This window comes from Ranitomeya imitator, chromosome 4 (genome assembly GCF_032444005.1).
Source record: "Ranitomeya imitator isolate aRanImi1 chromosome 4, aRanImi1.pri, whole genome shotgun sequence".
Classification (NCBI taxonomy): Eukaryota; Metazoa; Chordata; class Amphibia; order Anura; family Dendrobatidae; genus Ranitomeya; species Ranitomeya imitator.
Genome location: NC_091285.1, coordinates 424,811,664 through 424,838,622, shown reverse-complemented (window position 1 = coordinate 424,838,622; position 26,959 = coordinate 424,811,664). Strand labels below are relative to the sequence as shown.

At 48.5% G+C, this 26,959-nt stretch overlaps 1 protein-coding gene across 1 annotated transcript in view; it reads right to left on the bottom strand.

The window, feature by feature from the left end:
* The window catches only part of LOC138674540 (protein tyrosine phosphatase domain-containing protein 1-like), a 139,582-nt gene extending 117,349 nt beyond the window's left edge, over positions 1-22,233 (bottom strand). The window contains exons 1-2 of the mRNA XM_069762362.1: positions 22,055-22,233; positions 7,675-7,755 (exon numbers count right to left, since the gene is read on the bottom strand). Of these exons, the coding sequence (XP_069618463.1) occupies positions 7,675-7,755; positions 22,055-22,233 (260 nt within the window). The remainder of the gene's footprint in view (positions 1-7,674; positions 7,756-22,054) is intronic.
* Between the last annotated feature and the right edge of the window lie 4,726 nt (positions 22,234-26,959).

Here is a 26,959-nt window from a genome sequence, read left to right as displayed (position 1 = left end):
TGTCTGGATCGCTGCAGCGTCGTTTAGTGTGAAGGTACCTTAACTACAGTCAATATCTTATGTCCTAAATCATATTATATATCTTACCTTATGCTGCACACTACCAGAACTACGCATATTATCATATCATAGTCTATATACTAAAACCACAGAACATAGTTCATATTTTACATGACACAATATATGTATGAAACGGATGACACTTTTACGTGACATGATTGTTGTCTTCAGGAGTAGGAATGCGACAGCATAGTTCCTCACTTTTACATTCCTCCCCCTTTTGAACATAGTCATCCTCAACCATTCAGGAACCTGGAAGATACAAATCCACATAAAAAGCAGTGGCGGGGGTTCCTGTAGCGATGTATTCAGCACTTTAATGTTTTCAGCCAGCAGCAATTTTCCTATGATCGGGCCAAGGTGGGTTTTCTGATGTCCTACCTATCAGGAGATGCCCTGGCATGGCTCATTCCTCTATGAGAGAATGGGTCTCTTATCACCTCGTACCTGCAGGCCTTCCTGGTGGCCTTCTGAAAGGTCTTCTACCAGACGAACCAAGAATCTCCTGAAAAAACTTCCCTTCCAAGTGTCCAGGAACAGACCAGATGGGTGAAGGATGTGATGAAACTATCACGTCTAGCCCTGCCCTTTTAAAGTCCTCCTGTTCCCCAGCCTGTTGAGGCAGCTACCTGTGCAGAATCCATGAAGGTTGACTGTGCTTGGCAGGCTGAGCAAGAGCCAGAACTCATTCGTGAGATGGGATTGCGGTATCACTGGGGAACATCCTGACGGTCTTTGTCAAGGTGAAGCTTAAAAAACTCCAAAACCTTAGCCCAGTGGGAGAGGCTGCCCTTGGCGGGAGTATTCCCTCTCCAGAAATAACTGTGACTGTATCCTTGGCATGTAGAGGCTTTGGGTTCGGTGGGAGAGTTCGTGCTGAAAGCCGTGAAAAGTCTTTGTCAGAGTCCCGTCCAACAGCTGCAGAATCCGGTGAGGGTGTTGTCTAGTGAAATACAAGCCCTGCGCAGTTATAGTCAAGTTATGCCTGAACTACTCAAGCTCCAGATCAGAACATTATATACGGAGAAGATTGCCTACCATGTGCTGTCTGGTATTCCCATCGGTCGTCCAGAGCTGAGAACTCAGTTGCCGGTTCTAGTCTGTAGACCTCATGTGTTGCTTTGTTTGGGACAGCTGAGTAACAAGAGGTGTCTGGTTCCCATACATCATGGTCAGTGCTTGAACCTCATTCCCTGGTCCTGGAGCCGCCATGCCAGAACCTCATTCCTTAGTTCAGGAGCAGCCAGTACCTGAACCTCGTCCCTTGGTCCCGAAGTGGCTAGTGCCTGAACCTCATCTTCTGGTCCGTGAGAGGCCAGTGCCTTAACATCGTCCCCCAGTCCATGTACGGCCAAACCTTCATCCAGTATCCTCAACTGGTTTGTCTGAGCCGAGTTTGAATCCATGCTAATTACCATTCTGTATAGGTGCCAGAATAGTGTTGGCATACCAGATCACTGGGGTCAGCAGCTACAGTACCAGGCTCAGCCCAGGAGTGGTACATGGCGGCTACCTGTAGCTGAGTGTGTCTCCACTATCAGGAGCTCGAGTGAACACCATGTAGCTGCTTAGCTACGCCACTTCCTGAGCAGGCTTACCTCTGTGGCACAGTGGGTCCACAAATCCACATGCGCCAGCATAGCATTGAGCATACCATAGTGTCTGTTACCGGTCGGCACTGACCTCGATATATAGTGTTCACGCTGTTTGGGCCTGTTGGCCAACATAACAACAGCTGTCCAACAGTCCATGGGCGTGTCCCCATATCTGCTCTGGGACATCACATTTTTAGAGGTTCTCACCGGTCAAGCACCTGAAGCTCAGTTTTACCTGCATCAAACAGCCCTTTGCCCACATAACAATGGCATATAATCCATGAGCATAGTCCATTATCTTAAATCCGATTGGGACATCGGATCATCCATCCCTCCTCCCCAAACATTTGTCTTTGTAGCAGGACACAGTCCATAAAATCCTAACCCAGATGGAACATCAGGTTGTCAGTTTTCTCCCTTCCCCATTTTGTGAACAACAGTCCCAACAGTCACCATGCTGCGCTGCCCATATGTCAGGCTCACAGCCACTTAGAGAAAAGTTCATGAAAAACATGGGGCGTTCATAGGGGCAATGTGCACAGTCCATAGGGGCAAAAGGATTTGGGACACTTTAACAGTTTACAGTCTTTTAATCCAGAAGGGGGATGTGCAAAACAAAACAAGGAGGGACACAAAACCTTCAGCTGTTCTGACCAACACTGGGAGTGCCTGGTTGCTGCTGAGTCTTCCACCCACAGGAACACAGATCAATTTCTTTTACTTTTTTGCTCTTTTTCTTTGTGGAACAAGCACATCTGAGGTTACAGAGCAGAGTCCTCTTTTCTCTTCTGGTTCAGGTGTCTGCACTTTCTACTTCTTCAGTGAGCTCAGGGGACTGTCTCCACCTGCTCCCTGGAGATCGGTTCCCAAGCCGCGAATGACCCGACTTCCGGTAGTGTCAGAGCCCCCGACATGTAGAAGTGGGTCACTGCCCCCTGTATCATCTGTACCACCGCCTGATCTTGTGTGGAAGGCAGGGACCCCCAGGGACCATCCGATGTTCCAGAGGTGGTAGCACCAACTCGGGCAGCCTCTATGATTCTCTTCCAGTCCATTTCATTCCACCGGGAAGGATCATCTTTCTCTCTGTCTTCCTTAATCACGCCTGCAGGCAGGGTACCACAGTTGACATCTCTCCATTTTCAAGAAGGTGATCCTGGCCCTGGTACCGGCCATAAATTTCTGTAACCTTCATGGTAGATTCTCCGTCTCAACAGCACTCTGGTCGAAGAGAATATGGTGACAGATCCCAAATTCTTCTATAAACCCCATTTTACTCTCTGTAACAACTCTGCTGGCATCACTGCATGGCCACTCATCTCTCACACACCATCTTACTCACTGCTCCATGTCATGTTGTGTTCTGTCTGTTGCCAGCTCCATATTTTTTGTCTCTGCTCTCTGCATGCTTCCTGCTGTGTGCATAGAGGGGCGGCGCTAGAACTCTCTGGTTCTTATAGGAATCAGGTGCACCTGTTTAATCTGTTCCTGACCAATTACCAAGAGACCTCCAGTATTTAGGGCAGTTCCACCCTGTGGACTGGGCCTGTGCAATGTGTAAACTCAGTTAGTGTTTAGCTTCTCAGCTGCCAGGCCTTGCTCTGTGTTCCCCTTTCTCTAGAGGATCTACTGTTAGCTTTGCCTTGTTCTTGTTGGTCTGCCCTCCAGGAGGCTGTATATCCTGGTCTCAGTGTCTGTGTCCTTGCTTTGCCTTGTTTTGGTCTGTCCGCCCTCCAGGAGGCAGAATATCCTGGTCCCTCGGTCTTTGTTCTTGTACCTTGTCTTGTTCCATTACCTTGTCTGAACTTTGTCCTACCTCTGTCTCCTTGTCTGTGGCTTCTTTCCCTGCTGTGTCTTTCCTTGTGTCCTCTCTGTTGGCTTATGTTCCACACTCTTGTGGCTCTGCCTGCTCTGTACCTTTGTGACTTTGCCTGTGCTCCGCTCTCTTGCAGCTTTACCTCTTCTCCATACTCCTTCGGTTCTACTCTGCTCTGGCTGCTGCAGAAATCTCTTGCTGCAGCTCCTCTCCGCATTCTTTGTGGTTCCGCTCTGCTTAGCTTCTGCTGCTGCAGTAATCGCTTGCTGCAGCTCCTCTCCACATTCCTTGTGGTTTCGCTCTGCTTAGCTTCTGCTGCTGTGCAGCGCCCCAGGGTCCTGGTCATTGCAATAATATCATTCTCCTCTAGGGGGGAGTGGTGTTACGTTTGGAGGCAAAGAAGGACAACTGAATCCAGGTATCACAAACATGCAACACATTTTGCACTCCAGGCCACTAGTGGGAGCTCTGCTCCTATTTATTAGGGCACTCTTCACACTTAGGTAAAACTGGTGACCTGGGGAGGAAATTAGGCAGTTGCTGGCTGAGCTTCGCTCAGGTAGTTGGTTCCTGACAGGGGTGGGATAACGTCAGAGGTCGAGACAGAAGGACACGGAGCTGTGCCTGCCCTAAGTGCAGCAGCTTCTAGAAAGAGACACTGAAAGAGAACTGTATTGTAGAGAGGGTGAAGACGTCATAGCAAAGGAGTGAATATCAGAGGAGTTCTACCCTACACAGGCTGCCTCCTTTTGAGGCGCAGAATCCCAGTAGCCGGAACACCGAGGGAGCAACGATCCTTTATGCCTTGCTCCAGAGACTGGCAGGACAGCTAATTTCACGTTACCTGTCCGCCCCTACACCCAGGAGGCAAGGTGGCACCCCTTAGAGGCTGGGGCATGATAGAGTCCCTGTAAAACACCTCAAGCCACCGGTCATACGGGTTTGTCCTATCCATCTGGGGGACAGAGAGAGAGACATAACATCTGTAACATCTTTAACAGTTGTGAGGACCTTATGAGAAGCTTAGCAGTAAGGGACTACAACACCACGGCGCTAGAGGAAGGCTACTGATTTCTATCTGGACAAGGAGACTCTGGATTTGCCTCCAAACCAGCCGGACTCTGCCTGCCCTGTGATCTGGTGCCCTGGACTGTGGGTGCTGAAACCTTCAGTAAAAGGTAAAGAGACTGCAACCTTGTGTCCTCGTTCTTCACTGTGCCTCTCACTATCCATCATCTACACACTGGGAAGCTCTGGGGACACTTGTACTTCACCTGTGGGAAGGTATACCATCTTGCTGCCATAACATCACCCCAGCGGACCCCTTAAAGCAGCGTCGGTCACCCTGATCGAATACCACAGGTGGCGTCACAAACATTCCCCTTAAAGACCTTTCCCTTTAATACGGACGTCCCAGGGCCACGGACCAGGTCAGCCACCGTGACATCCCCCTGTGAACTGAAGGACCCAGTACCAAGTACCCCATGGCCCCATGGGGGTGCTCCATCTGCAGTAATCTCTTGCTGCAGCTCTTCTCCGCATTCCTTGAGGTTCCGCTCTGCTTAGCTTCTGCTGCTGCAGTAATCTCTTGCTGCAGCTCCTCTCCACATTCCTTGCGGTTCTGCTCTGCTTAGCTTTTGTTGCTGCACTATCCCTTGCTGCTCAACTGCTCCTATCCACAGCCTTGTGATTCTCTTCCTGTGTGAACAGGTCCCAACCTGTTCCTTCTTACTTCATATCCGTAACTTCACCTCCTGTGTGAACAGGTCCCTACCTGTTCCTTCATACACCACACCAACCTGCCCTGTGTCTCTGCCGTTCCTGCCAGCCCTGTGTCTCTGCCGTTCCAGCCAGCCCTGTGTCTCTGCCGTGCCTGCCAGCCCTGTGTCTCTGCCGTGCCTGCCAACCCTGTGTCTCTGCCGTGCCTGCCAACCCTGTGTCTCTGCCGTGCCTGCCAACCCTGTGTCTCTGCCGTGCCTGCCAGCCCTGTGTCTCTGCCGTTCCTGCCAGTCCTGTGTCTCTGCCAGCCCTGTGTCTCAGCCGTTCCTGCCTACTCGTCTGAGTTTCATCTGTGCCCATCTGCTAGTCCTGCCTTATGCCTGCATATGTCCCAGTGTTCCTGTTCTCCAAGTGGGATCAGCAGCCACAGCCAGACACCACCCTGGAGTAGCACCAGAGAAGACCAAGGCAGCTGTCATAGTCACGCCTCTTCCAGGGTAGTTTGGTTTGTGGCACAGTGGGGCCCCAAACCCCATGGCTCACGCCCACCAGTCAGGGCATGAGCATGACACTCTGTAGGTCATAGGTGATGACTCCTTGGGAAGCCAAATCTCGGTGCTAACTGGCCCACTAGCAGGTCCCTGGGTCTCATTCTGGCCTGACTCCTTCTCCTTTCAATCCAGCCCAGGCTCGTCAAATTACTCGATAGCTTCCTAGCTCTCCCGGCCTAAGTTCTCAGGAACACCAGCGGTGAAGGACGAGTCCTCACTTCAGGCTTTGATTGCCCAGCGAAATCTCTCCGCTCTGGGCCACAAGCCCCACTCCTTCCTCCGATGAGCCAGCCAGCTCAGTTTATCCTTTCCTCCGGTTGCACCCTCGAAGGCCTCACTCGACTCACCATCATCTCACCCAGCTGCTCACTCACCTTTCTACGAATTGCATCATTTTCCGACTTCTGAGGCCAATCCTGGCGCCGCCTTTCACTAGTTGGAGTCCACCTTGACTCACAGTCCTGTTTCTTGAATGTCCCAGCCTTTTACTTGGGCCACAGCTTACAGGGCGGATCTTCTCTTTCCACTTCACTTTGTGATGACGGCGAAGCCCTGCTGTGGGCGGGCATATTCGGTTTTGGCACTCCCCTCTGTAGGCATATCTAATGAAGGGCTGGACACCAATTCGCATCCACGATGCCTCATGCGCTGCCATCTTGGGTCTAGCTGTGGTAGCCCTCTTTATTTTCACAGGAACCTACCCAGCATCAGTAAGTTTTCTTGATGCATGATTCTATCCTGCTGACTATGCCAAATCTAAGGTGCCAGAGGGCAGAAGCCATGGACAAGCTGCTACTCCATGACACTATGGCAACCTATAGGAAAATCGTGTCCCAATCCCAATGTGCTGTCGTATGAGGTGTATGACTCTCACTTATAGGCCATAGGTCTCCATTCTCTCAGGGACCCCATCTTCCGGAGCCACCACACAACTCGGGGACACCCAGTTCATTTCAACACACAAAACACTTCTTGTTTCCTTAATACAGTACATTTTCAGCATTACTATCTGTTCCTCCTGGACTATCCCTACATGTACTGGCAAGGGATTCCAGTAAGGCCTCTCACTGTCCTGAACGATAGATTCTGGCCTTGAACTTGACCTTGGATAACAAACTTCCATATCTAACTATCAGAAAGCAGTCCCTTTTATTAGCACTATCCCCTTCCAACTGTGAGCTAGTGCCAAAAAATAACTCTCTCTTTTTCTGCCTTCAGCTAACTTCAGTCACCATCTTATGTCCTAAATCCAAATCTATATCTTACCCTATTCTGTACACCACCAGCACTACGCATATTATCATATGACAGTTTACATACTAAAACTGCAGAACATAGTTCACATTTCACATGACACTCTCTATACGTCTCCGCAAGATAAATTTCACCTCTGCAATGTATTGGACATGGTGATTCTGCATGGTTCAATGAACACATGCAGATGCACCTGCGTTCAAAAGTTGGCAGCGCTTTGGATGCAGCGGACATGTGCTGCGTCCAAAGAGCTGCCTAAACTGAACATCTGCACATACCCGTACAGTAAGACAACTGTCCTGTAGCGGCAATGCCATCTTGATATGCTAATGCTGGCATTATCTATCCTTGCTCTCTTTCTCTTTTGTATTTCTCAATGTCATCCCAGCAATAAAAATAGGTCCAGTCAATAAGTATAAATTCATCAGCTGTTTGCAACCAGTAAAAAGGTAAACTGGCAGGATTCAGGAGGATTACTAGTGATTATTACATTATGTCTTATGTGCTTACTGACAGATCCAATGCAGAGGTGTAAATCTATCAAAAGTTTTGTCGTTCTTTAGCAAACCGTTACAGTGAAACCATTAAATAAAACAAAGGATGTTGAATAAGATATTGAATTTCTGAGGAAATACTGTACGATATTACAATACCCTTCATGTGTACATAATGCTCTTACTTGTGAAACTGGTCTGTGATTTTGTAATCCTGAATGAGACGAGTAGATGGGCGGCTTGTTGCCAAAATCTCATCAGTAATCCTAAAACAGAAAGAAATAGGATACACGTGTGCATATGTACAGACACATATTGGACATACTTGATCCGGTGACTTATATCTTGCACAAACTTACAGTAAAGACTTTTGTTGTTTCACTTAAAGGGAACCTGTGCACAGGATTGTGGATTGTGCACAGTAACCCACACAGAGTGTCAGGTTGGCGCCATTATACTGATTAAAATGATACCTAGGTTGATGAAATCTGTCTTGTGGTTGTTTAATCTTTATTTTCAGTTAATGATATGCTCGGGCTCCGGGGCGGCCTGTGGAAAGGGGGTCTTCATGTGGTGCTCTGATTAGGTATTCATCTGTATGGCATATGAGAGGTCACTGATCCCTCAGTGACCTGCCCCCTAATTGACATACTGAATATAATATGGTTTGAAACAAAAAAAAAATTCACATTCAGCAACGTTCCAATAGATGCTACTGCGCAAGCGCTGCCACCATTTTGACAGAGTTAGGCTCCATCAAGATGGCGGCACCTGCGCAGTATCGTCGTTCCGATAGATGCTACTGCACAGGTACCGCCGGTACCATCTTGCCGGAGCATAATTTTTTTCTCTGTCAAAATGGCGGCTCCTGAGAAGTCACGTCCGCTGGTGCCATTTTGAATAAGATAATTTTTTTTCTAACAAAACTATATGTCTAAATAAAAGGAAATTATGCATATTATCCACCGTATCATGCTACAGCGCAGACGCCGGTGCCTGCCTGCCGAATGAGATTTTTTTCCAAACCACATTATATTCAGTATGTAAAATAGGGGGCAGGTCACTGATGGATCAGTAACCTGTCAGAAGCCATCAGTATGAATATCTAAGCAGAGCACCACATGAAGACTTCCAACCCCCCCCTTCACAAGCCGCCCCGGAGAACAAGAATCTCATTAAGGCTGGTTTCACATTTGCGTTTTTTGCCGCTGCATTTTTGCGCAAAAAAATGCATGCGTTTTTTTCCCCTATACTTAACATTAAAAACGCATGCGTTTTTTTGCATGCGTTTTGCCCCTTTTTGAAGCCGCATGCGTCTTTTCTATGCATGCGTTGTGTTGCAGAAATGCAACATGTAGCAATTTTTAGCGGCGTTTTTTTGCCGCAAAAAACGCATGCGTTTTTTGCAGCAAAAAAACCTATTGCTGTCTATGTAAACGCATGCGTTTTTAAGCACATGCATTTGGTTGCGTTAAAAACGCATGCATTTTTATAGAAAAAAACCAGAAAACACACTGATATGCCACCCCCCACCATAAAGGTGATAAAGGGATCCTAACCCTAACCCTAAAGGGATCCTAACCCTAACCCTAAAGGGATCCTAACCCTAACCCTAACCCTAGGGATCCTATCCCTAACCCTACCCCTAACCCTAACCCTACCCCTAACCCTACCCCTAACCCTAAGGGTTAGGGTTAGGATCAGGGCCGTATTTAGAGTTTCTGCTGCCCTAGGCACTTTTCGTGCTGCCTCCCCCATTGGTCAGTATGACTAATGCAGACACTATCGGCAGTCACTTAGGCTACTTTCACATCAGCGATTTTTGACATTTGCGGCAGATCCGGCAGTTTTTCCGCATCCGTAATGGATCACTTACGGCAATACTGTGTTCGGCCTCATTCATTCCCTATGGGACTTGCGGCACTTGCGGTTTTGCTGCAATCCGGCAAATGCGGTACTTGCAGCAACAAGAAAAAAAATGCTGCTAGCAGTGTTTTTTTTGTCTCACCTCAAGTGCTGCACATGTCCGCAAGTCCCATAGGGAATGAATGAGGCCGAACGCAGAGTTGCCGGCCTGTAAGTGATATGTTACACGACAGAGGCGGAAAAACTGCAGTATCTGCCCCGAACAGAGAAAATCGCTGATGTGAAAGTAGCCTTAGCAAACCTTCCCATTAGTTGTCATGTGAGAATCTGGTGGATCTCATACACAGTACATGGTCGGTTGCAAGGTTTGGCTGACAGGTTTTTAAGGGGAACCAGTCAGTCGATTCATACTACCAAAACCACGGGCAGCATCACTCAGACTGCAAACAGGGAAGTTTATCTCTGCAATGCTGGGACGTTTCAGAGAGAATAGTTTGAAGAGCTGGATGGGTAATTTAGTGAGAGAACGGACTAATCTGTTGCTATTGTCTGTGGGCTCCTCACTCCATGTCTCTAGATCAGGGGTGGGCAATTTATTTTCCCGAGGGGCCAGATGAAAGACCATGACTGTTGTGGAGGCCGAACCAATAGCATGAAAATAATTCTACTCAATATTAATTAATATTAATTGTATCACTTAATATTGAGCAGAATTAAGTATGCTGACACCCCCTATATATCTTTAAAACCCCCACAGCCCTTAAATACAGCATGAGCCCAACACAGCCTCCCCATATACAGCATGAGACCAACCTCTCATCTCCTCTCCTCAGCAGCCTCCCCTCTCCTCACTCACATCAGCAGCCTCTCCTCTCCTCACCAGCCTCTCACATCCTCCCATCACCAGCCTCCCCTCTCCTCAGCAGCCTCCCCTCACCAGCCTCTCATCTCCTCTCCTCAGCAGCCTCCCCTCACCAGCCTCTCATCTCCTCTCCTCAGCAGCCTCCCCTCACCAGCCTCTCATCTCCTCTCCTCAGCAGCCTCCCCTCACCAGCCTCTCATCTCCTCTCCTCAGCAGCCTCCCCTGACCAGCCTCTCATCTCCTCTCCTCAGCAGCCTCCCCTCACCAGCCTCTCATGTCCTCTCCTCAGCAGCCTCCCCACACCAGCCTCTCATGTCCTCTCCTCAGCAGCCTCCCCTCACCAGCCTCTCATGTCCTCTCCTCAGCAGCCTCCCCTCACCAACCTCCCATGTCCTCCCTCAGCAGCCTCCCCTCACCAGCCTCTCATGTCCTCTCCTCAGCAGCCTCCCCTCTCCAGCCTCTCATCTCCTCTCCTCAGCAGCCTCCCCTCACCAGCCTCTCATCTCCTCTCCTTTCCAGCCTCTCCTCTCCTTTCAAGCCTCTCCTCTCCTTTCCAGCCTCTGCTCTCCAGCCTCTCCTCTCCAGCCTCTCATCTCCTCTCCAGCCTCTCATCTCATCTCCTTTCCAGCCTCTCCTCTCCTTTCCAGCCTCTCATCTCCTTTCCAGCCTCTCATCTCCAGCCTCTCATCTCATCTCTTTTCCAGCCTCTCCTCTCCTTTCCAGCCTCTCCTCTCCTTTCCAGCCTCTCATCTCCTTTCCAGCCTCTCATCTCCAGCCTCTCCTCTACTTTACAGCCTCTCCTCTCCAGCCTCTCCTCTCCAGTCTCTCCTCTCCTTTCCAGTTAAGTAAATAAGGCAGCACACTGCAGCGCTAGAACATACGAACTTGAAAAATGAAATTTGAACTGCATTACTGCACTAGAAATATGAAAAATGAGAGCTTTTAGCGCATAAAAATGGCCAATTTTATGTGTACCTGGTAGCCCCGTTACGGCATCTCTCTTATACCAGGTCCTAAACTTGCCTTACCTCGCTGAGAATAAACGTCTCCATCTGAATGGGTACATGTGAAAACCTCTTACTAGACTAAAATTCTCTCTCTCTATGGAGGGGTATTGGACCTGCTGTAATTAAAACACCTGAAGCTAGGAGGCGGAGTGCACGATCAGAAGGCTAGAGAATACATTTCAAAAACCTGACCTGCACATCCAAACATAGACTCAGTGTGAACAGGTGCTGAACCTAGAGTCGCCAACTCGTATATAGTTAAGTAAATAAGGCAGCACACTGCAGCGCTAGAACATACAAACTTGAAAAACGAAATTTGAACTGCATTACTGCACTAGAAATATGAAAAATGAGAGCTTTTAGAATTTTAGTCTAGTAAGAGGTTTTCACATGTACCCATTCAGATGGAGACGTTTATTCTCAGCGAGGTAAGGCAAGTTTAGGACCTGGTATAAGAGAGATGCCGTAACGGGGCTACCAGGTACACATAAAATTGGCCATTTTTATGCGCTAAAAGCTCTCATTTTTCATATTTCTAGTGCAGTAATGCAGTTAAAGTTCGTATGTTCTAGCGTTGCAGTGTGCTGCCTTATTTACTTAACTATATACGAGTTGGCGACTCTAGGTTCAGCACCTGTTCACACTGAGTCTATGTTTGGATGTGCAGGTCAGGTTTTTGAAATGTCTCCTCTCCTTTCCAGCCTCTCATCTCCTCTCCAGCTTCTCATCTCCTCTCCAGCCTCTCATCTCCTCTCCTCTCCTTACCAGCCTCTCATCTCCTCTCCTTACCAGCCTCTCATCTCCTCTCCTTACCAGCCTCTCATCTCCTTTCCAGCCTCTCCTCTCCAGCCTCTCCTCTCCTTTCCAGCTTCTCCTCTCCAGCTTCTCCTATCCAGCCTCTCATCTCCTCTCCTTTCCAGCCTCTCCTTTCCAGCCTCTCATCTCCTCTCCTTTCCAGCCTCTCATCTCCTCTCCTTACCAGCCTCTCATCTTTCTAGCCTCTCCTCTCCTTACCAGCCTCTCATCTCCTCTCCTTTCCAGCCTCTCCTCTCCTTTCCAGCCTCTCCTCTCCTGCCTCTCATCTCCTTTCCAGCCTCTCCTCTCCTTACCAGCCTCTCATCTCTCCTTTCTAGCATCTCATCTCCTCTCCTTACCAGCCTCTCATCTCCTCTCCTTACCAGCCTCTCATCTCCTCTCCTTTCTAACCTCTCATCTCCTTTCCAGCCTCTCCTCTCCTGCCTCTCATCTCCTTTCCAGCCTCTCCTCTCCTTACCAGCCTCTCATCTCCTCTCCTTTCCAGCCTCTCCTCTCCTGCCTCTCATCTCCTTTCCAGCCTCTCCTCTACTTACCAGCCTCTCATCTCCTCTCCTTTCCAGCCTCTCCTCTCCTGCCTCTCATCTCCTTTCCAGCCTCTCCTCTCCTTTCCAGCCTCTCATCTCCTTTCCAGCCTTTACTGTCCTTTCAAGCCTCCCCTCTCCTTTCAAGCCTCTCCTCTCCTTTCAAGCCTCTCCTCTACTTTCCAGCCTCTCCTCTCCTTTCCAGCATCTCCTCTCCAGCCTCTCCTCTCCAGCCTCTCATCTCCTCTCCAGCCTCTCATCTCATCTCCTTTCCAGCCTCTCCTCTCCTTTCCAGCCTCTCATCTCCTTTTCAGCCTCTCATCTCCAGCCTCTCCTCTACTTTCCAGCCTCTGCTCTCCAGCCTCTCCTCTCCAGTCTCTCCTCTCCTTTCCAGCCTCTCATCTCCTCTCCAGCCTCTCATCTCCTCTCCAACCTCTCATCTCCTCTCCTCTCCTTACCAGCCTCTCATCTCCTCTCCTTACCAGCCTCTCATCTCCTTTCCAGCCTCTCCTCTCCAGCCTCTCCTCTCCTTTCCAGCTTCTCCTCTCCAGCTTCTCCTCTCCAGCCTCTCATCTCCTCTCCTTTCCAGCCTCTCCTTTCCAGCCTCTCATCTCCTCTCCTTTCCAGCCTCTCATCTCCTCTCCTTACCAGCCTCTCATCTCCTTTCTAGCCTCTCCTCTCCTTACCAGCCTCTCATCTCCTCTCCTTTCCAGCCTCTCCTCTCCTTTCCAGCCTCTCCTCTCCTGCCTCTCATCTCCTTTCCAGCCTCTCTTCTCCTTACCAGCATCTCATCTCTCCTTTCCAGCCTCTTATCTCCTCTCCTTACCAGCCTCTCATCTCCTCTCCTTACCAGCCTCTCATCTCCTCTCCTTTCTAGCCTCTCATCTCCTTTCCAGCCTCTCCTCTCCTGCCTCTCATCTCCTTTCCAGCCTCTCCTCTCCTTATCAGCCTCTCATCTCCTCTCCTTTCCAGCCTCTCCTCTCCTGCCTCTCATCTCCTTTCCAGCCTCTCCTCTCCTTACCAGCCTCTCATCTCCTCTCCTTTCCATCCTCTCCTCTCCTGCCTCTCATCTCCTTTCCAGCCTCTCCTCTCCTTTCCAGCCTCTCATCTCCTTTCCAGCCTCTCATCTCCTTTCCAGCTTCTCCTCTACTTTCCAGCCTCTCCTCTCCAGCCTCTCCTCTCCAGTCTCTCCTCTCCTTTCCAGCCTCTCATCTCCTCTCCAGCCTCTCATCTCCTCTCCAGTCTCTCATCTCCTCTCCTCTCCAGCCTCTCCTCTCCTCTCCAGTCTCTCCTCTCCTTACCAGCCTCTCATCTCCTCTCCTTACCAGCCTCTCATCTCCTTTCCAGCCTCTCATCTCCTTTCCAGTCTCTCCTCTCCTTTCCAGCTTCTCCTCTCCAGCCTCTCATCTCCTCTCCTTTCCAGCCTCTCCTCTCCTTTCCAGCTTCTCCTCTCCAGCCTCTCATCTCCTCTCCATTCCAGCCTCTCCTTTCCAGCCTCTCATCTCCTCTCCTTTCCAGCCTCTCATCTCCTCTCCTTACCAGCCTCTCATCCCCTCTCCTTACCAGCCTCTCATCTCCTTTCTAGCCTCTCCTCTCCTTACCAGCCTCTCATCTCCTCTCCTTACCAGCCTCTCATCTCCTTTCCAGCCTCTCCTCTCCTTTCCAGCTTCTCCTCTCCAGCTTCTCCTCTCCAGCCTCTCATTTCCTCTCCTTTCCAGCCTCTCCTTTCCAGCCTCTCCTCTCCTTTCCAGCTTCTCCTCTCCAGCCTCTCATCTCCTCTCCTTTCCAGCCTCTCCTTTCCAGCCTCTCATCTCCTCTCCTTTCCAGCCTCTCATATCCTCTCCTTACCAGCCTCTCATCTCCTCTCCTTACCAGCCTCTCATCTCCTTTCTAGCCTCTCCTCTCCTTACCAGCCTCTCATCTCCTCTCCTTTCCAGCCTCTCCTCTCCTTTCCAGCCTCTCCTCTCCTGCCTCTCATCTCCTTTCCAGCCTCTCCTCTCCTTACCAGCCTCTCATCTCTCCTTTCTAGCATCTCATCTCCTCTCCTTACCAGCCTCTCATCTCCTCTCCTTACCAGCCTCTCATCTCCTCTCCTTTCTAACCTCTCATCTCCTTTCCAGCCTCTCCTCTCCTTCCTCTCATCTCCTTTCCAGCCTCTCCTCTCCTTACCAGCCTCTCATCTCCTCTCCTTTCCAGCCTCTCCTCTCCTGCCTCTCATCTCCTTTCCAGCCTCTCCTCTACTTACCAGCCTCTCATCTCCTCTCCTTTCCAGCCTCTCCTCTCCTGCCTCTCATCTCCTTTCCAGCCTCTCCTCTCCTTTCCAGCCTCTCATCTCCTTTCCAGCCTTTCCTCTCCTTTCAAGCCTCCCCTCTCCTTTCAAGCCTCTCCTCTCCTTTCAAGCCTCTCCTCTACTTTCCAGCCTCTCCTCTCCTTTCCAGCCTCTCCTCTCCAGCCTCTCATCTCCTCTCCAGCCTCTCATCTCATCTCCTTTCCAGCCTCTCCTCTCCTTTCCAGCCTCTCATCTCCTTTCCAGCCTCTCATCTCCAGCCTCTCCTCTACTTTCCAGCCTCTGCTCTCCAGCCTCTCCTCTCCAGTCTCTCCTCTCCTTTCCAGCCTCTCATCTCCTCTCCAGCCTCTCATCTCCTCTCCAACCTCTCATCTCCTCTCCTCTCCTTACCAGCCTCTCATCTCCTCTCCTTACCAGCCTCTCATCTCCTCTCCTTACCAGCCTCTCATCTCCTTTCCAGCCTCTCCTCTCCAGCCTCTCCTCTCCTTTCCAGCTTCTCCTCTCCAGCTTCTCCTCTCCAGCCTCTCATCTCCTCTCCTTTCCAGCCTCTCCTTTCCAGCCTCTCATCTCCTCTCCTTTCCAGCCTCTCATCTCCTCTCCTTACCAGCCTCTCATCTCCTTTCTAGCCTCTCCTCTCCTTACCAGCCTCTCATCTCCTCTCCTTTCCAGCCTCTCCTCTCCTTTCCAGCCTCTCCTCTCCTGCCTCTCATCTCCTTTCCAGCCTCTCTTCTCCTTACCAGCATCTCATCTCTCCTTTCCAGCCTCTTATCTCCTCTCCTTACTAGCCTCTCATCTCCTCTCCTTACCAGCCTCTCATCTCCTCTCCTTTCTAGCCTCTCATCTCCTTTCCAGCCTCTCCTCTCCTGCCTCTCATCTCCTTTCCAGCCTCTCCTCTCCTTATCAGCCTCTCATCTCCTCTCCTTTCCAGCCTCTCCTCTCCTGCCTCTCATCTCCTTTCCAGCCTCTCCTCTCCTTACCAGCCTCTCATCTCCTCTCCTTTCCATCCTCTCCTCTCCTGCCTCTCATCTCCTTTCCAGCCTCTCCTCTCCTTTCCAGCCTCTCATCTCCTTTCCAGCCTCTCATCTCCTTTCCAGCCTCTCCTCTACTTTCCAGCCTCTCCTCTCCAGCCTCTCCTCTCCAGTCTCTCCTCTCCTTTCCAGCCTCTCATCTCCTCTCCAGCCTCTCATCTCCTCTCCAGTCTCTCATCTCCTCTCCTCTCCAGCCTCTCCTCTCCAGTCTCTCCTCTCCTTACCAGCCTCTCATCTCCTCTCCTTACCAGCCTCTCATCTCCTTTCCAGCCTCTCCTCTCCTTTCCAGCTTCTCCTCTCCAGCTTCTCCTCTCCAGCCTCTCATCTCCTCTCCTTTCCAGCCTCTCCTCTCCTTTCCAGCTTCTCCTCTCCAGCCTCTCATCTCCTCTCCATTCCAGCCTCTCCTTTCCAGCCTCTCATCTCCTCTCCTTTCCAGCCTCTCATCTCCTCTCCTTACCAGCCTCTCATCCCCTCTCCTTACCAGCCTCTCATCTCCTTTCTAGCCTCTCCTCTCCTTACCAGCCTCTCATCTCCTCTCCTTACCAGCCTCTCATCTCCTTTCCAGCCTCTCCTCTCCTTTCCAGCTTCTCCTCTCCAGCTTCTCCTCTCCAGCCTCTCATTTCCTCTCCTTTCCAGCCTCTCCTTTCCAGCCTCTCCTCTCCTTTCCAGCTTCTCCTCTCCAGCCTCTCATCTCCTCTCCTTTCCAGCCTCTCATCTCCTCTCCTTTCCAGCCTCTCATATCCTCTCCTTACCAGCCTCTCATCTCCTCTCCTTACCAGCCTCTCATCTCCTTTCTAGCCTCTCCTCTCCTTACCAGCCTCTCATCTCCTCTCCTTTCCAGCCTCTCCTCTCATTTCCAGCCTCTCCTCTCCTGCCTCTCATCTCCTTTCCAGCCTCTCCTCTCCTTACCAGCCTCTCATCTCTCCTTTCCAGCCTCTCATCTCCTCTCCTTTCCAGCCTCTCCTCTCCTGCCTCTCATCTCCTTTCCAGCCTCTCAACTCCTTTCCAGCCTCTCATCTCCTTTCCAGCCTCTCCTCTCCTTCCTCTCATCTCCTTTCCAGCCTCTCCTCTCCTTACCAGCCTCTCATCTCCTCTCCTTTCCAGCCTCTCCTCTCCTTTCCAGCCTCTCCTCTCCTGCCTCTCCTCTCTTTTCCAGCCTCTCCTCTCCTGCCTCTCCTCTCCTTTTCAGCCTCTCCTCTCCTTACCAGCCTCTCCTGCCTCTCATCTCCTTTCCAGCCTCTCCTGCCTCTCATCTCCTTTCCAGCCTCTCCTCTCCTTACCAGCCTCTCATCCCCTCCCCTTAGCAGCCTCCCCTCTCCTCACTCACTCACATCAGCAGACTCCCGTCTCCTCTCTCACCTCACTCCTCTCTGCAGCTTCCTGTGAGTCCTCACACACTGCCCGCCTCCTCCTCTCCCTGCTCACCGCCGACTTCAGTATCTTCTCCCACAGACATTACCTGCTTCTCTGCAGTGCTCCAGTGCTCTTACAAAGAGTGCGCAGCGTGTGACATGACCGGCATCAGGGGGACCATGATGCACTTGGGCTGCTGCTGCTTAAAGGTACAGCACCCATTTCTGCCCCATACAGTAGTCAGGGCAGCAATGCCCTGATGGCGACCTTGCGCCCGAGACCCCCTCCCCCCGCAGCAGCTGGGACTGAGGTGGGTGGGCGGGGGGACCCCCCGGACTTAAAAAATAATAATTTTTTTTAAAAATTTGCTCAGGTGCCGCCCCCCTGCATTGTCCCCGCCCTAGGCACTTGCCCTCAAGTGCCTTGTGGCAAATACGGCCCTGGTTAGGATCCCTTTAGGGTTAGGGTTAGGGGTAGGGTCCCTAGGGTTAGGATTAGGGGTAGGGTTAGGGTTAGGGGTAAGGTTAGGGTTAGGGTAAGGGGTAGGGTTAGGGGTAGGGTTAGGGTTAGGATCCCTTTAGGGTTAGGGTTAGGATCCCTACCCCTAACCCTAGCTCTTTCTGTTTATAGTGGTTTTTTTACTTGATTTTGATGATTGGCAGCTGTCACACACTTCTCATCATGCGTTTAAAAAACGCAAACGCATGAAAAAACGCATGTAAACGCGGCAAAACGCTGCGTATTTTTCACCACATGCAAAAAGGCATGCGTCTAAAAAAAACAGCGTTTGCACGCGTTTACATGCGTTTTTTCACCATGCGTTTTTTTTAAACGCATGCGTTTTAAATCGCAAGTGTGAATCCAGCCTAACTGAAAACTGAAAGTAAAGATTAAACAACAACCACAAGATGGATTTCATCGCCCCAGGTATCATTTTAATCAGTATAACAGCGCCAACCAGACAATGTCTGTAGCACAATCCTGCTAACAGGTTCACTTTAAATAGAGGAGCATAGCTAAAGGAGGCAGGAACATGCAGAAGGGCCTAGATAAGGGTGCCTGTAGACCCTATCTTTCCCTCACTTGCCTGTGCTCCTATAAGTTACAGTGACTGGGGTTTCTTTTCAGCTGTTACAACTTGGCCCAGACAGCAGTGCTTTTGGACAGAAAGAAGTGGGAGGAGGAATTTCTGCAGAATAGCATTGTCCTCTGCTCTCCATAGCTTTGTCTCCGCAGCTGAGATGTGACATATGTAATGTGTGTAGCTACATATGTTTGTGAGTCACCCGCCAGGCCCTGGGGTACTCGGCACAGGGTCAGGTGGCAATTAAAGGCATGGTCACGGTGGCAGTGACCTGGTCCTTGCCCTGGGCACTCAAGTTTAGGGGAAAGGTCTTTAAAGGGGTATTTTGGAATAAAGTTTATTCGTGATGCCACCTGTGGTTCTCGGTCAGAAGGGATTGACGCTGCTTAAAAGGGGTTCTCTGGGGTGATGTTGTTGCAGCAAGATGGTGGCTCTTCCCACAGGTGAAGCGGGGCCCCCAGGGCTCCCAAGGTGTATGGCAAGGATGGTGGGTTGCCAGTAAATAACGGAGGACACAGAGTTGCAGTCTTTACCTAGCTTATTGATGGTAGCAGGCCTCAGTCCAGGGTACTGGCAACAGGTGCAGTAGGAGTCCAGGCAGCCTGAAAACAAGTAGAAATCCCCTTGGCAGGTCAGGTCGGGAGCCTTCCACTATGCGCTGGTTTTATGGTCCCTTGCTACCTGTAGCTTGCTTGCAAGGTACCCCTTTCTCTCTCTCCTGTCCTGGGACAGTACCTGCATGGTAGGCAACTTGATCTGTTCTCTCGGTGTTTCTGACACTGTGACTCCAGGCTCTAACTGCTGCTGTACCTCAGGTGTTGTACGGGCAATTACCATACAGTCCTATGCCCTCCGGTTCTGCTGTGGGGCTTGCAGCTCCCCACAGCCTCAGGCTCCCGGTGCCCAGTTTCTGCTCAGAGAGGGCCCAATTGCAGCCTCCTTAAGCTCCTAATCTCTTCTCTGCTCCTTTCCTGGCTCTTGTCCCTCACAGACTGTCAAAACCCCTCCTCCAAACCAGGATGGATATAAAAGGAAGTTCCCCTAAAACAGGGGTTTAAGCTCCCCCTTCTGGCCTGGAGTTAGATTGTGTTGTGTGTACAGCTTACCTGCCAAAGGGATCCCACTTGTCTCCAGGCATGGCACTACCCTCCCCGAGAGGAAGGCAGCACCACTGTGGTACCTGAACTCCTGGGGTGCCACATTTGCAATGTATGTAGCTACAGTATGTGTGTATGCGGCGCCCCAGGGTCCTGGTTGTGGCAGTGGTATTGCTTTCCTCCAGGGGAGAGTGATGCTGCGTTTGGAGGCAAGAAAGGATAACTGCATCCAGGTATCTCAAACATGCAACACATTCACACTCCAGGCCACCAGGGGGAGCTTCTGCTCCTATTTATTAGGTCACTCCCCATATAGATATATAACTGGTAGTCTGTAGGGAAAGTTAGTGAGTTCCAGACAGTAGTCTGAGGAGGACAGAGGGTCAACGGAGCTGTGCATGCCCTCAGAGCTGCAGCTCCCAGAAAGAGACATTGAAAGGCAGAATTGTATTGCAGCGAGCGTGAAGGAAGTCGAAGCAAAGGAGAGGATGCCAGAAGGGGACCAGCCCCGAACAGGCTGCCTCCTTCTAAGGCACAGAACCCCGGTAGCCGGTACACCGAGGGAGTAAGGATCTCTACGCCTTATTTCAGAGACCGGCAGGAAAGCTAATTGCAGGGTACCTGTCCGCACCAACACTCGGTGACACCCCCCATAGCCGGGTTATCTAAGAGACCCTATAAACAGGCTCAAGTCACCAGTCATACAGGTTTTGTCCTATCCTATATGGGGGACAGAGAGAGAGCGAAACATCGCATCTGTGAGACCCTTATGTGAAGCCATAGGCAGTAAGGGACTACACCACTGCAGCGCAAGGGAAGGCAATTGATTTCCACCTGGACAAGGGAACTCTGGACTTGCCTCCAAACCGGCCGGACTCTGCCTACCCTGTGGTCTGGTGCTCTGGACTGTGGATGCTGAAGTCTTCAGTAAAGATAAAGAGACTGCAACCTTGTGTCCTCATTCTTTACTGCGCCTCTCACCATTCTACCATCTACATACTGGGAAGCCCTGGGAATATACTTCACCTGTGGGAAGGTATACCATCTAGCTGCCATAACATCACCCCAGCGGACCCCTTAAAGCAGCATCGGTCACCCTGACCTAATACCACAGGTGGCGTCACGAACATAAACTCTATCCCTTTAAAGATCTTCCCCTTTTATACGGACGTCTCAGGGCCACGGACCGGGTCAGCCAGCAACGGACCGGGTCAGCCACCGTGACATCCCTCTGTGAACCGCAGGACCCAATACCGAGTACCCCACTGCCCTGACGGGGCGCTCCATGTACTTTATGTGTTACATGTCAGTACTGCACATGTGTGCAGTGTATTTGTGTATAATAGGTATGACTTTGTGTGCATTTTGTGTATAACATTTATGTAGTGTCTGTTTTTATTCCTTATATGTGTGTTTGTAATCTGAATATGCTTCTATTGTTTATACAACTATAGTTTCCAAGTGGAATCAGTTTTGTGTCAGAGTTTGTTGGGTTTTCAAAGACCCATTGACTTTAAATTAGAAAGATTTGAGTAAGAATTGAACAAAAGTAGTGCCGCAGTGGATTATTTTTTTAATTTTACCTCCGTAGTGATATCTTTAATGTACATTTGTGCTCAAAAGTTTACATACCCCGGAAAATTTTTTGCTTTGTTGGCTTTTTTTCAGAGAATAACACCAAAACTTTTTCTCCACTCATGGTTAGCGGTTGGGTGAAGTCATTTATTGCCAAACTACTGTGTTTTCTCTTTTTAAATCATATTGACAACTCAAAACATTCAAATGACCCTAATCAAAAGTTCACATACCTCATCTCTTAATACCATGTATTGCCACCTCTAATATCACTGACAGCTTAAAGTCTTTTGTGGTAGTTGTGGATGAGGTTCTTTATTTTCTCATATGGTAAATAAAGTTGCCTACTCTTCTTGGCAATTCCTGGGCTGTCTAGCATAAACTTGAGATCTACCCAGAATGGCTCAATGATATTGAGGACAGGAGACTGAGATGGCCACTCCAGAGCCTTCACTTTGTTCTGCTGTAGCCAAAGACAGGTCGACTTGGCCTTGTGTTTTGGATCGTTGTCATGTTGGAATATCCAAGTACCTCCCATGTGCAGCTTCTGGGCTGATGAGTGCAAATTTGCCTCCAGTATTTGCTGATAATGTGCTGCACTCATGTTTCCTTCAACTTTGACCAAGTTTCCTGTGCCTTTGTAGCTCACAAATCCCCAAAACATCAGTGATCCACCTCCGTGCTTTACAGTAGGAATGGTGTTCCTTTCATCATAGGCCTTGTTGACCTCTCTCCAAATGTAACTTTCATGTTTGTGCCCAAAAAGTTCAATTTTGGTCTCATCACTCCAAATTACCTTGTTCCAGACGTTTTAAGGAAAGAGACATAGCGAATCAGAAAAACTATACTACATTTCTAATTGGAGGTACAGTATTTGCTAATATTATTTTTATTATTTCACCTACTTCATATTGGAATAGGATCTTGAAGATGGGAGCACCCATTTAAGCAATTATTGGAGTCATGCCATAGTAAACCTTACCATACCAAGTTGCTGTGTAGTCTACACGTTAAATTGAAAATGCATGAAAGTGCTAAACAACATTACTCATACAATTAGCTTTCTTACCAAGAAGAGTACAATCCTCTAATTGCTTGCTGCTCCACAGTCCAGTCCTCTGGCCCTTCATAGCGGCACTCACGACCTCCACATGTAAGTGAACATATTAAATGAGGAGGAACTACCCTCACAAGTCGTTCTCGGGTCTGTGAATAGGATGGACATGGTTCTTCTCTTTGAGAGTTCATGGCATGAGATATGACTTACTGCAGAAATAATATAATAACATGTGTGACTAAAACTGAAGGTCAATTTTAAACCTAACTTTAAAGGGAATCTGTACGAATGATCCAGCCTCTCAAACTTTTTATATGGTCATGTTCCTATCTGAAAGATGTCACCCACACTTGTAAGTATGCAATATATTGCTTCTTAAATGAAACAAATGCTGTTTTAATTCAGATGCAAATGAGGAATAAGTGCTCTGGGTTTGATCAGAGCACTTCCAACATCTCTGGCTCCCTGGGTCTATTTTCCATGCAGCTCTACTGTCCTCTGCTGGCAGAGAAATACGGGAGGAGAACAGAGCCAGGAAGCAGAGTTTTGGGAAGCCGTTAAAGGGGTTGTCCACTACTAGGACAGCCACTTCTTAATGAAAATGTTTGGGCCCCATAAAATAATAAAGGCGATACTTACCACCTGTACTGGTGCTGTTTCCACAGTGTTGGCACTCGCTATCCCCTAGTCATCGCACGGTGTTGAAACATGTGACCCCAGAGCCTAATCAGTGCTGATGTCACTGTCCCCGCCTGCGGACAAATCGAAAATGAAGATGAAGTCCGGGCTGCAGCTGATCTCAGACTTCTTCCTGCTCAATTTGACGGGAGGCGGGGACAGTGATGCCAGCTCTGGTTGGGCACTGGTATCACGTGCCACAGCAACAGCACAGGAACCCCGGGAAAGCAAATACCGAAACCATGGGAACGGTGCCAGCACAGGTGGTAAGCAGGGCCGGACTGGCCATCTGGCAAATGCCAGAAGGGCCTGTCTGGTTGTGGGCCTCCTTGTCTGCTACGTTGTTAACAGAATCTGTGTTCTCAAGACTCCCATACTGTTAAGAGTTGTGATGGAGCACAAAATGGATGACTCAGTCACTTACCCCAGCAGGCCACGGAAATCATTCGAAATCTTGGTCTTGTAGTGAATCTTGATTTTCTCCATCCAGGGTAATATTAGTACTACATCGGATCTGACGCTCAGGGTCAGCATGGGCCTGTGTGATTTCAAATGCCTGGGCTGAATTTCAGCCCCAGTCCATACCTGGAGGTGAGTATAAGTTTTATTGTTTTTTGGGGCCAAGTGAAGGGTAGGAGAAGAAATTGTCCAAGTAGTGGACAACTTCTTTAATATTCCCAGAGAACTTAAGCCTCATTTGTATATGAATGAAAATTTTTCAGTCAGGGCGGATCATATTGCATCAATAAAGGTAATATGGATGACACTATATTCCATAGATCATCATGAAAATATAAACAGTATGGAGGATCATGCTCCCTTAAAGAAAATATTTTCTGAGCAGTAAATTGAACTTAAATTGTATCTGTCACCAGATTTCACAATCTAAATAGAGTTAATTATTAAATACTAGATGGTGGCCCGATTCTATCTGGTATTCTAGAATATGCATGTCCACGTAGTATATTGCACAGCCCACGTAGTATATTGCCCAGCCACGTAGTATATTGCCCAACCACGTAGTATATTGCCCAGGAATGTAGTATATTGCCCAGTCACATAGTATATTGCCCAGCCACGTAGTATATTGCCCAGCCACGTAGTATATTGCACAGCCCATGTAGTATATTGCCCAGCCACGTAGTATATTGCTCAACCATGTAGTATATTGCCCAGTCACGTAGTATATTGCCCAGTGACGTATTATGTTGCCCAGCCACTTAGTATATTGCCCAGTGACGTAGTATATTGCCCAGCCACGTAGTATATTGCCCAGTTACGTAGTATATTGCCCAGTGACGTAGTATACAGCACAGAGCCACGTAGTATATTGCCCAGCCACGTAGAAAATTGCCCAGTTACGTAGTATATTGCCCAGTGACGTAGTATAAAGCACAGAGCCACGTAGTATATTGCACAGCGACATAGTATACAGCACAGAGTCACGTAGTATATTGCCCAGCCACGTATGTCACAGGTTAAAAAATAAAAAATAAGCATATACTCACCTTCCGAGGGAGCCCTTGTAGTCATGTCACCTGTGTGCGGTGCACTCAGCAGCTTCCGGTACCAAGGTTGGTAGTGCAGGACCCGTGATGACGTCGCGGTCACATGACCGTGATGTCATGGCAGGTCCTTCTCGTGCAGGCATGCAGGACCTGTGATGAGGTCGCGGTCACATGACCGTGACGTCATGGCAGGTCCTTGTCGCATACCATTGCCTTGCGCAGGCGTGTACTACGGAGGACAGAGAATGAACTTCAATCCAATATTGCAGCCAGCATGCAGCCAGCGGGTAAGGAAAGGGTGAATCAAACACCCAAAAACTCCGCCCATATGACCGAAAACCGGTCCCACTAAATTCAGGTGACAGGTTCCCTTTAAGAGGGTAAATCATCACGCAATGTTGCAAAAGATGTTGGTTGTTGACAGTCAGCTGTGTCTAAAATTTGGACCAAATACAAACAACATGGGAAGGTTGTTAAAGGAAAACATACTGGTAGACCAAGGAAGACATCAAAGCGTCAAGACCGGAAACTTAAAGCAATATGTCTCCAAAACAGGAAATGCACAATAAAACAAATGAGGAACGAATGGGTGGCAACTGGAGTCAACGTCTGTGACCGAACTGTAAGAAACCACCTAAAGGAAATGGGATTTACATACAGAAAAGCTAAATGAAAGCCATCATTAACACCTAAACAGAATAAAACAAGTTTACAATGGGCTAAGGAAAAGCAATCGTGGGCTGTGGATGACTGGATGAAAGTCATATTCAGTGGTGAATGGCAAGGTGATGACGCTGGAACTTTTGTTTAGTGCTGTTCCAATGAGATTTATAAAGATGACTGCCTGAAGAGAACATGCAAATTTCCACAGTCATGATATGGGGCTGCATGTCAGGTAAAGGCACTGGGGAGATGGCTGTCATTACATCTTCAATAAATGCACAAGTTTATGTTGATATTTTGGACACTTTTCTTATCCCATCAATTGAAAGGATGTTTGGGGATGATGAAATCATTTTTGAAGATGATAATTTATCCTGCCATAGAGCAAAAACAGTGAAAACATTCCTTTAAAAAAGACACATAATGTCAATGTCATGGCCTGCAAATAGTCCGGATCTCAATTCAATTGAAAATCTTTGGAAGTTGAAGAAAATGGTCCATGACGAGGCTTCAACCTGCAAAGCTGATCTGGCAACAGCAATCTGAGAAAGTTGGAGCCAGATTGATGAAGAGTACTGTGTGACACTCATTAAGTCCATGACTCAGAGACTGCAAGCTGTAATAAAAGCCAGAGGTGCTGCAACAAAATACTAGTGATTTTTTGGAGTGTTGTTTTTTTTTGTTTGTCTTTCATGATTCCATAAATTTTTCCTCAGAATTGAGTGATTCCATAATTTTTCCCCTATGCTTGGTTAAAAAAGTAACTATTACTGACTACCACATTTTTGTTCTTGATTTCTTTTAGTGTTTCTTAAAGCCAGAAAGTTGCCATTTGAAATGACTTTAGTTTTGTGCCATGTCTGTGATCTGCATTTTTTCCTACAAAATTAACCCCTTCACGACCTTGCCCTTTTCAGTTTTTCCGTTCTCGTTTTTCGCTCCCCTCCTTCCCAGAGCCATAACTTTTTTATTTTTCTGTCAATATGGCCATGTGAGGGCTTGTTTTTTTGTGGGACAAGTTGCACTTTTCAATGAGATCATTGGTTTTAGCATGTCGTGAACTAGAAAACAGGAAAAAAATTCCAAGTGCAGTGAAATTGCAAAAAAAGTGCAATCCCACACTTGTTTTTTGTTTGTCTTTCTTCCTAGATTCACTAAATGCTAAAACTGACCCGCCATTGTGATTCGACAGGTCATTACAAGTTCATAGACGCCAAACATATCTAGGTTACGTTTTAATAAAGGCCGCCCCTTGATAGTGATTGGTTCCTTTATTGGTTCCACACTATTTAAGATGGCCACTGTGGATGTTTTGTATACTTGACAAAGGCCAACCCGGCCGAAACGTTGCATCTCTTTGTATGGCTGAATAAAGACCTCTTTGGACACGACTTCACCTGGTATGGGCGCTGCTCTTTTTTCTTTTTATGCTATTACAGGGCTCAGGGTAGTCCTCACTTTTTCTTCATTATTCCAGAAGTCATAAATAGTCTGAAGGGGGCATGATCAGAGAAAATAACTTTTCAGTAATTATAGAGGGGAGCGGTAACATAAACCTGCAGCTAGTGGATGCAGAGTCGTTGCCAAAGGTTCTGACACTGACACATTTGTTTATCCCACAATTTGCTGCTTCAGTGTTTTTAGATCTTTTACGCCAATGTTTCTATGGTTACTGAAGTACAATTCTCAGCATATCATACGTTTCTATACTTTTATTGAGATATACTGTACAGACCAAAAGTTTGGACACACCTTCTCATTTAAAGATTTTTCTGTATTTTCATGACTATGAAAATTGTACATTCACACTGAAGGCCTCAAAACTATGAATTAACACATGTGGAATTATATACTTAACAAAAAAAGTGTGAAACAACTGAAAATATATCTTATATTCTAGGTTCTTCAAAGTAGCCACCTTTTGCTTTGATAACTGCTTTGCACACTCTTGGCATTCTCTTGATGAGCTTCAAGAGGTAGTCACCGGGAATGGTTTTCACTTCACAGGTGTGCCCTCTCAGGTTTAATAAGTAGGATTTCTTGCCTTATAAATGGGGTTGGGACATCA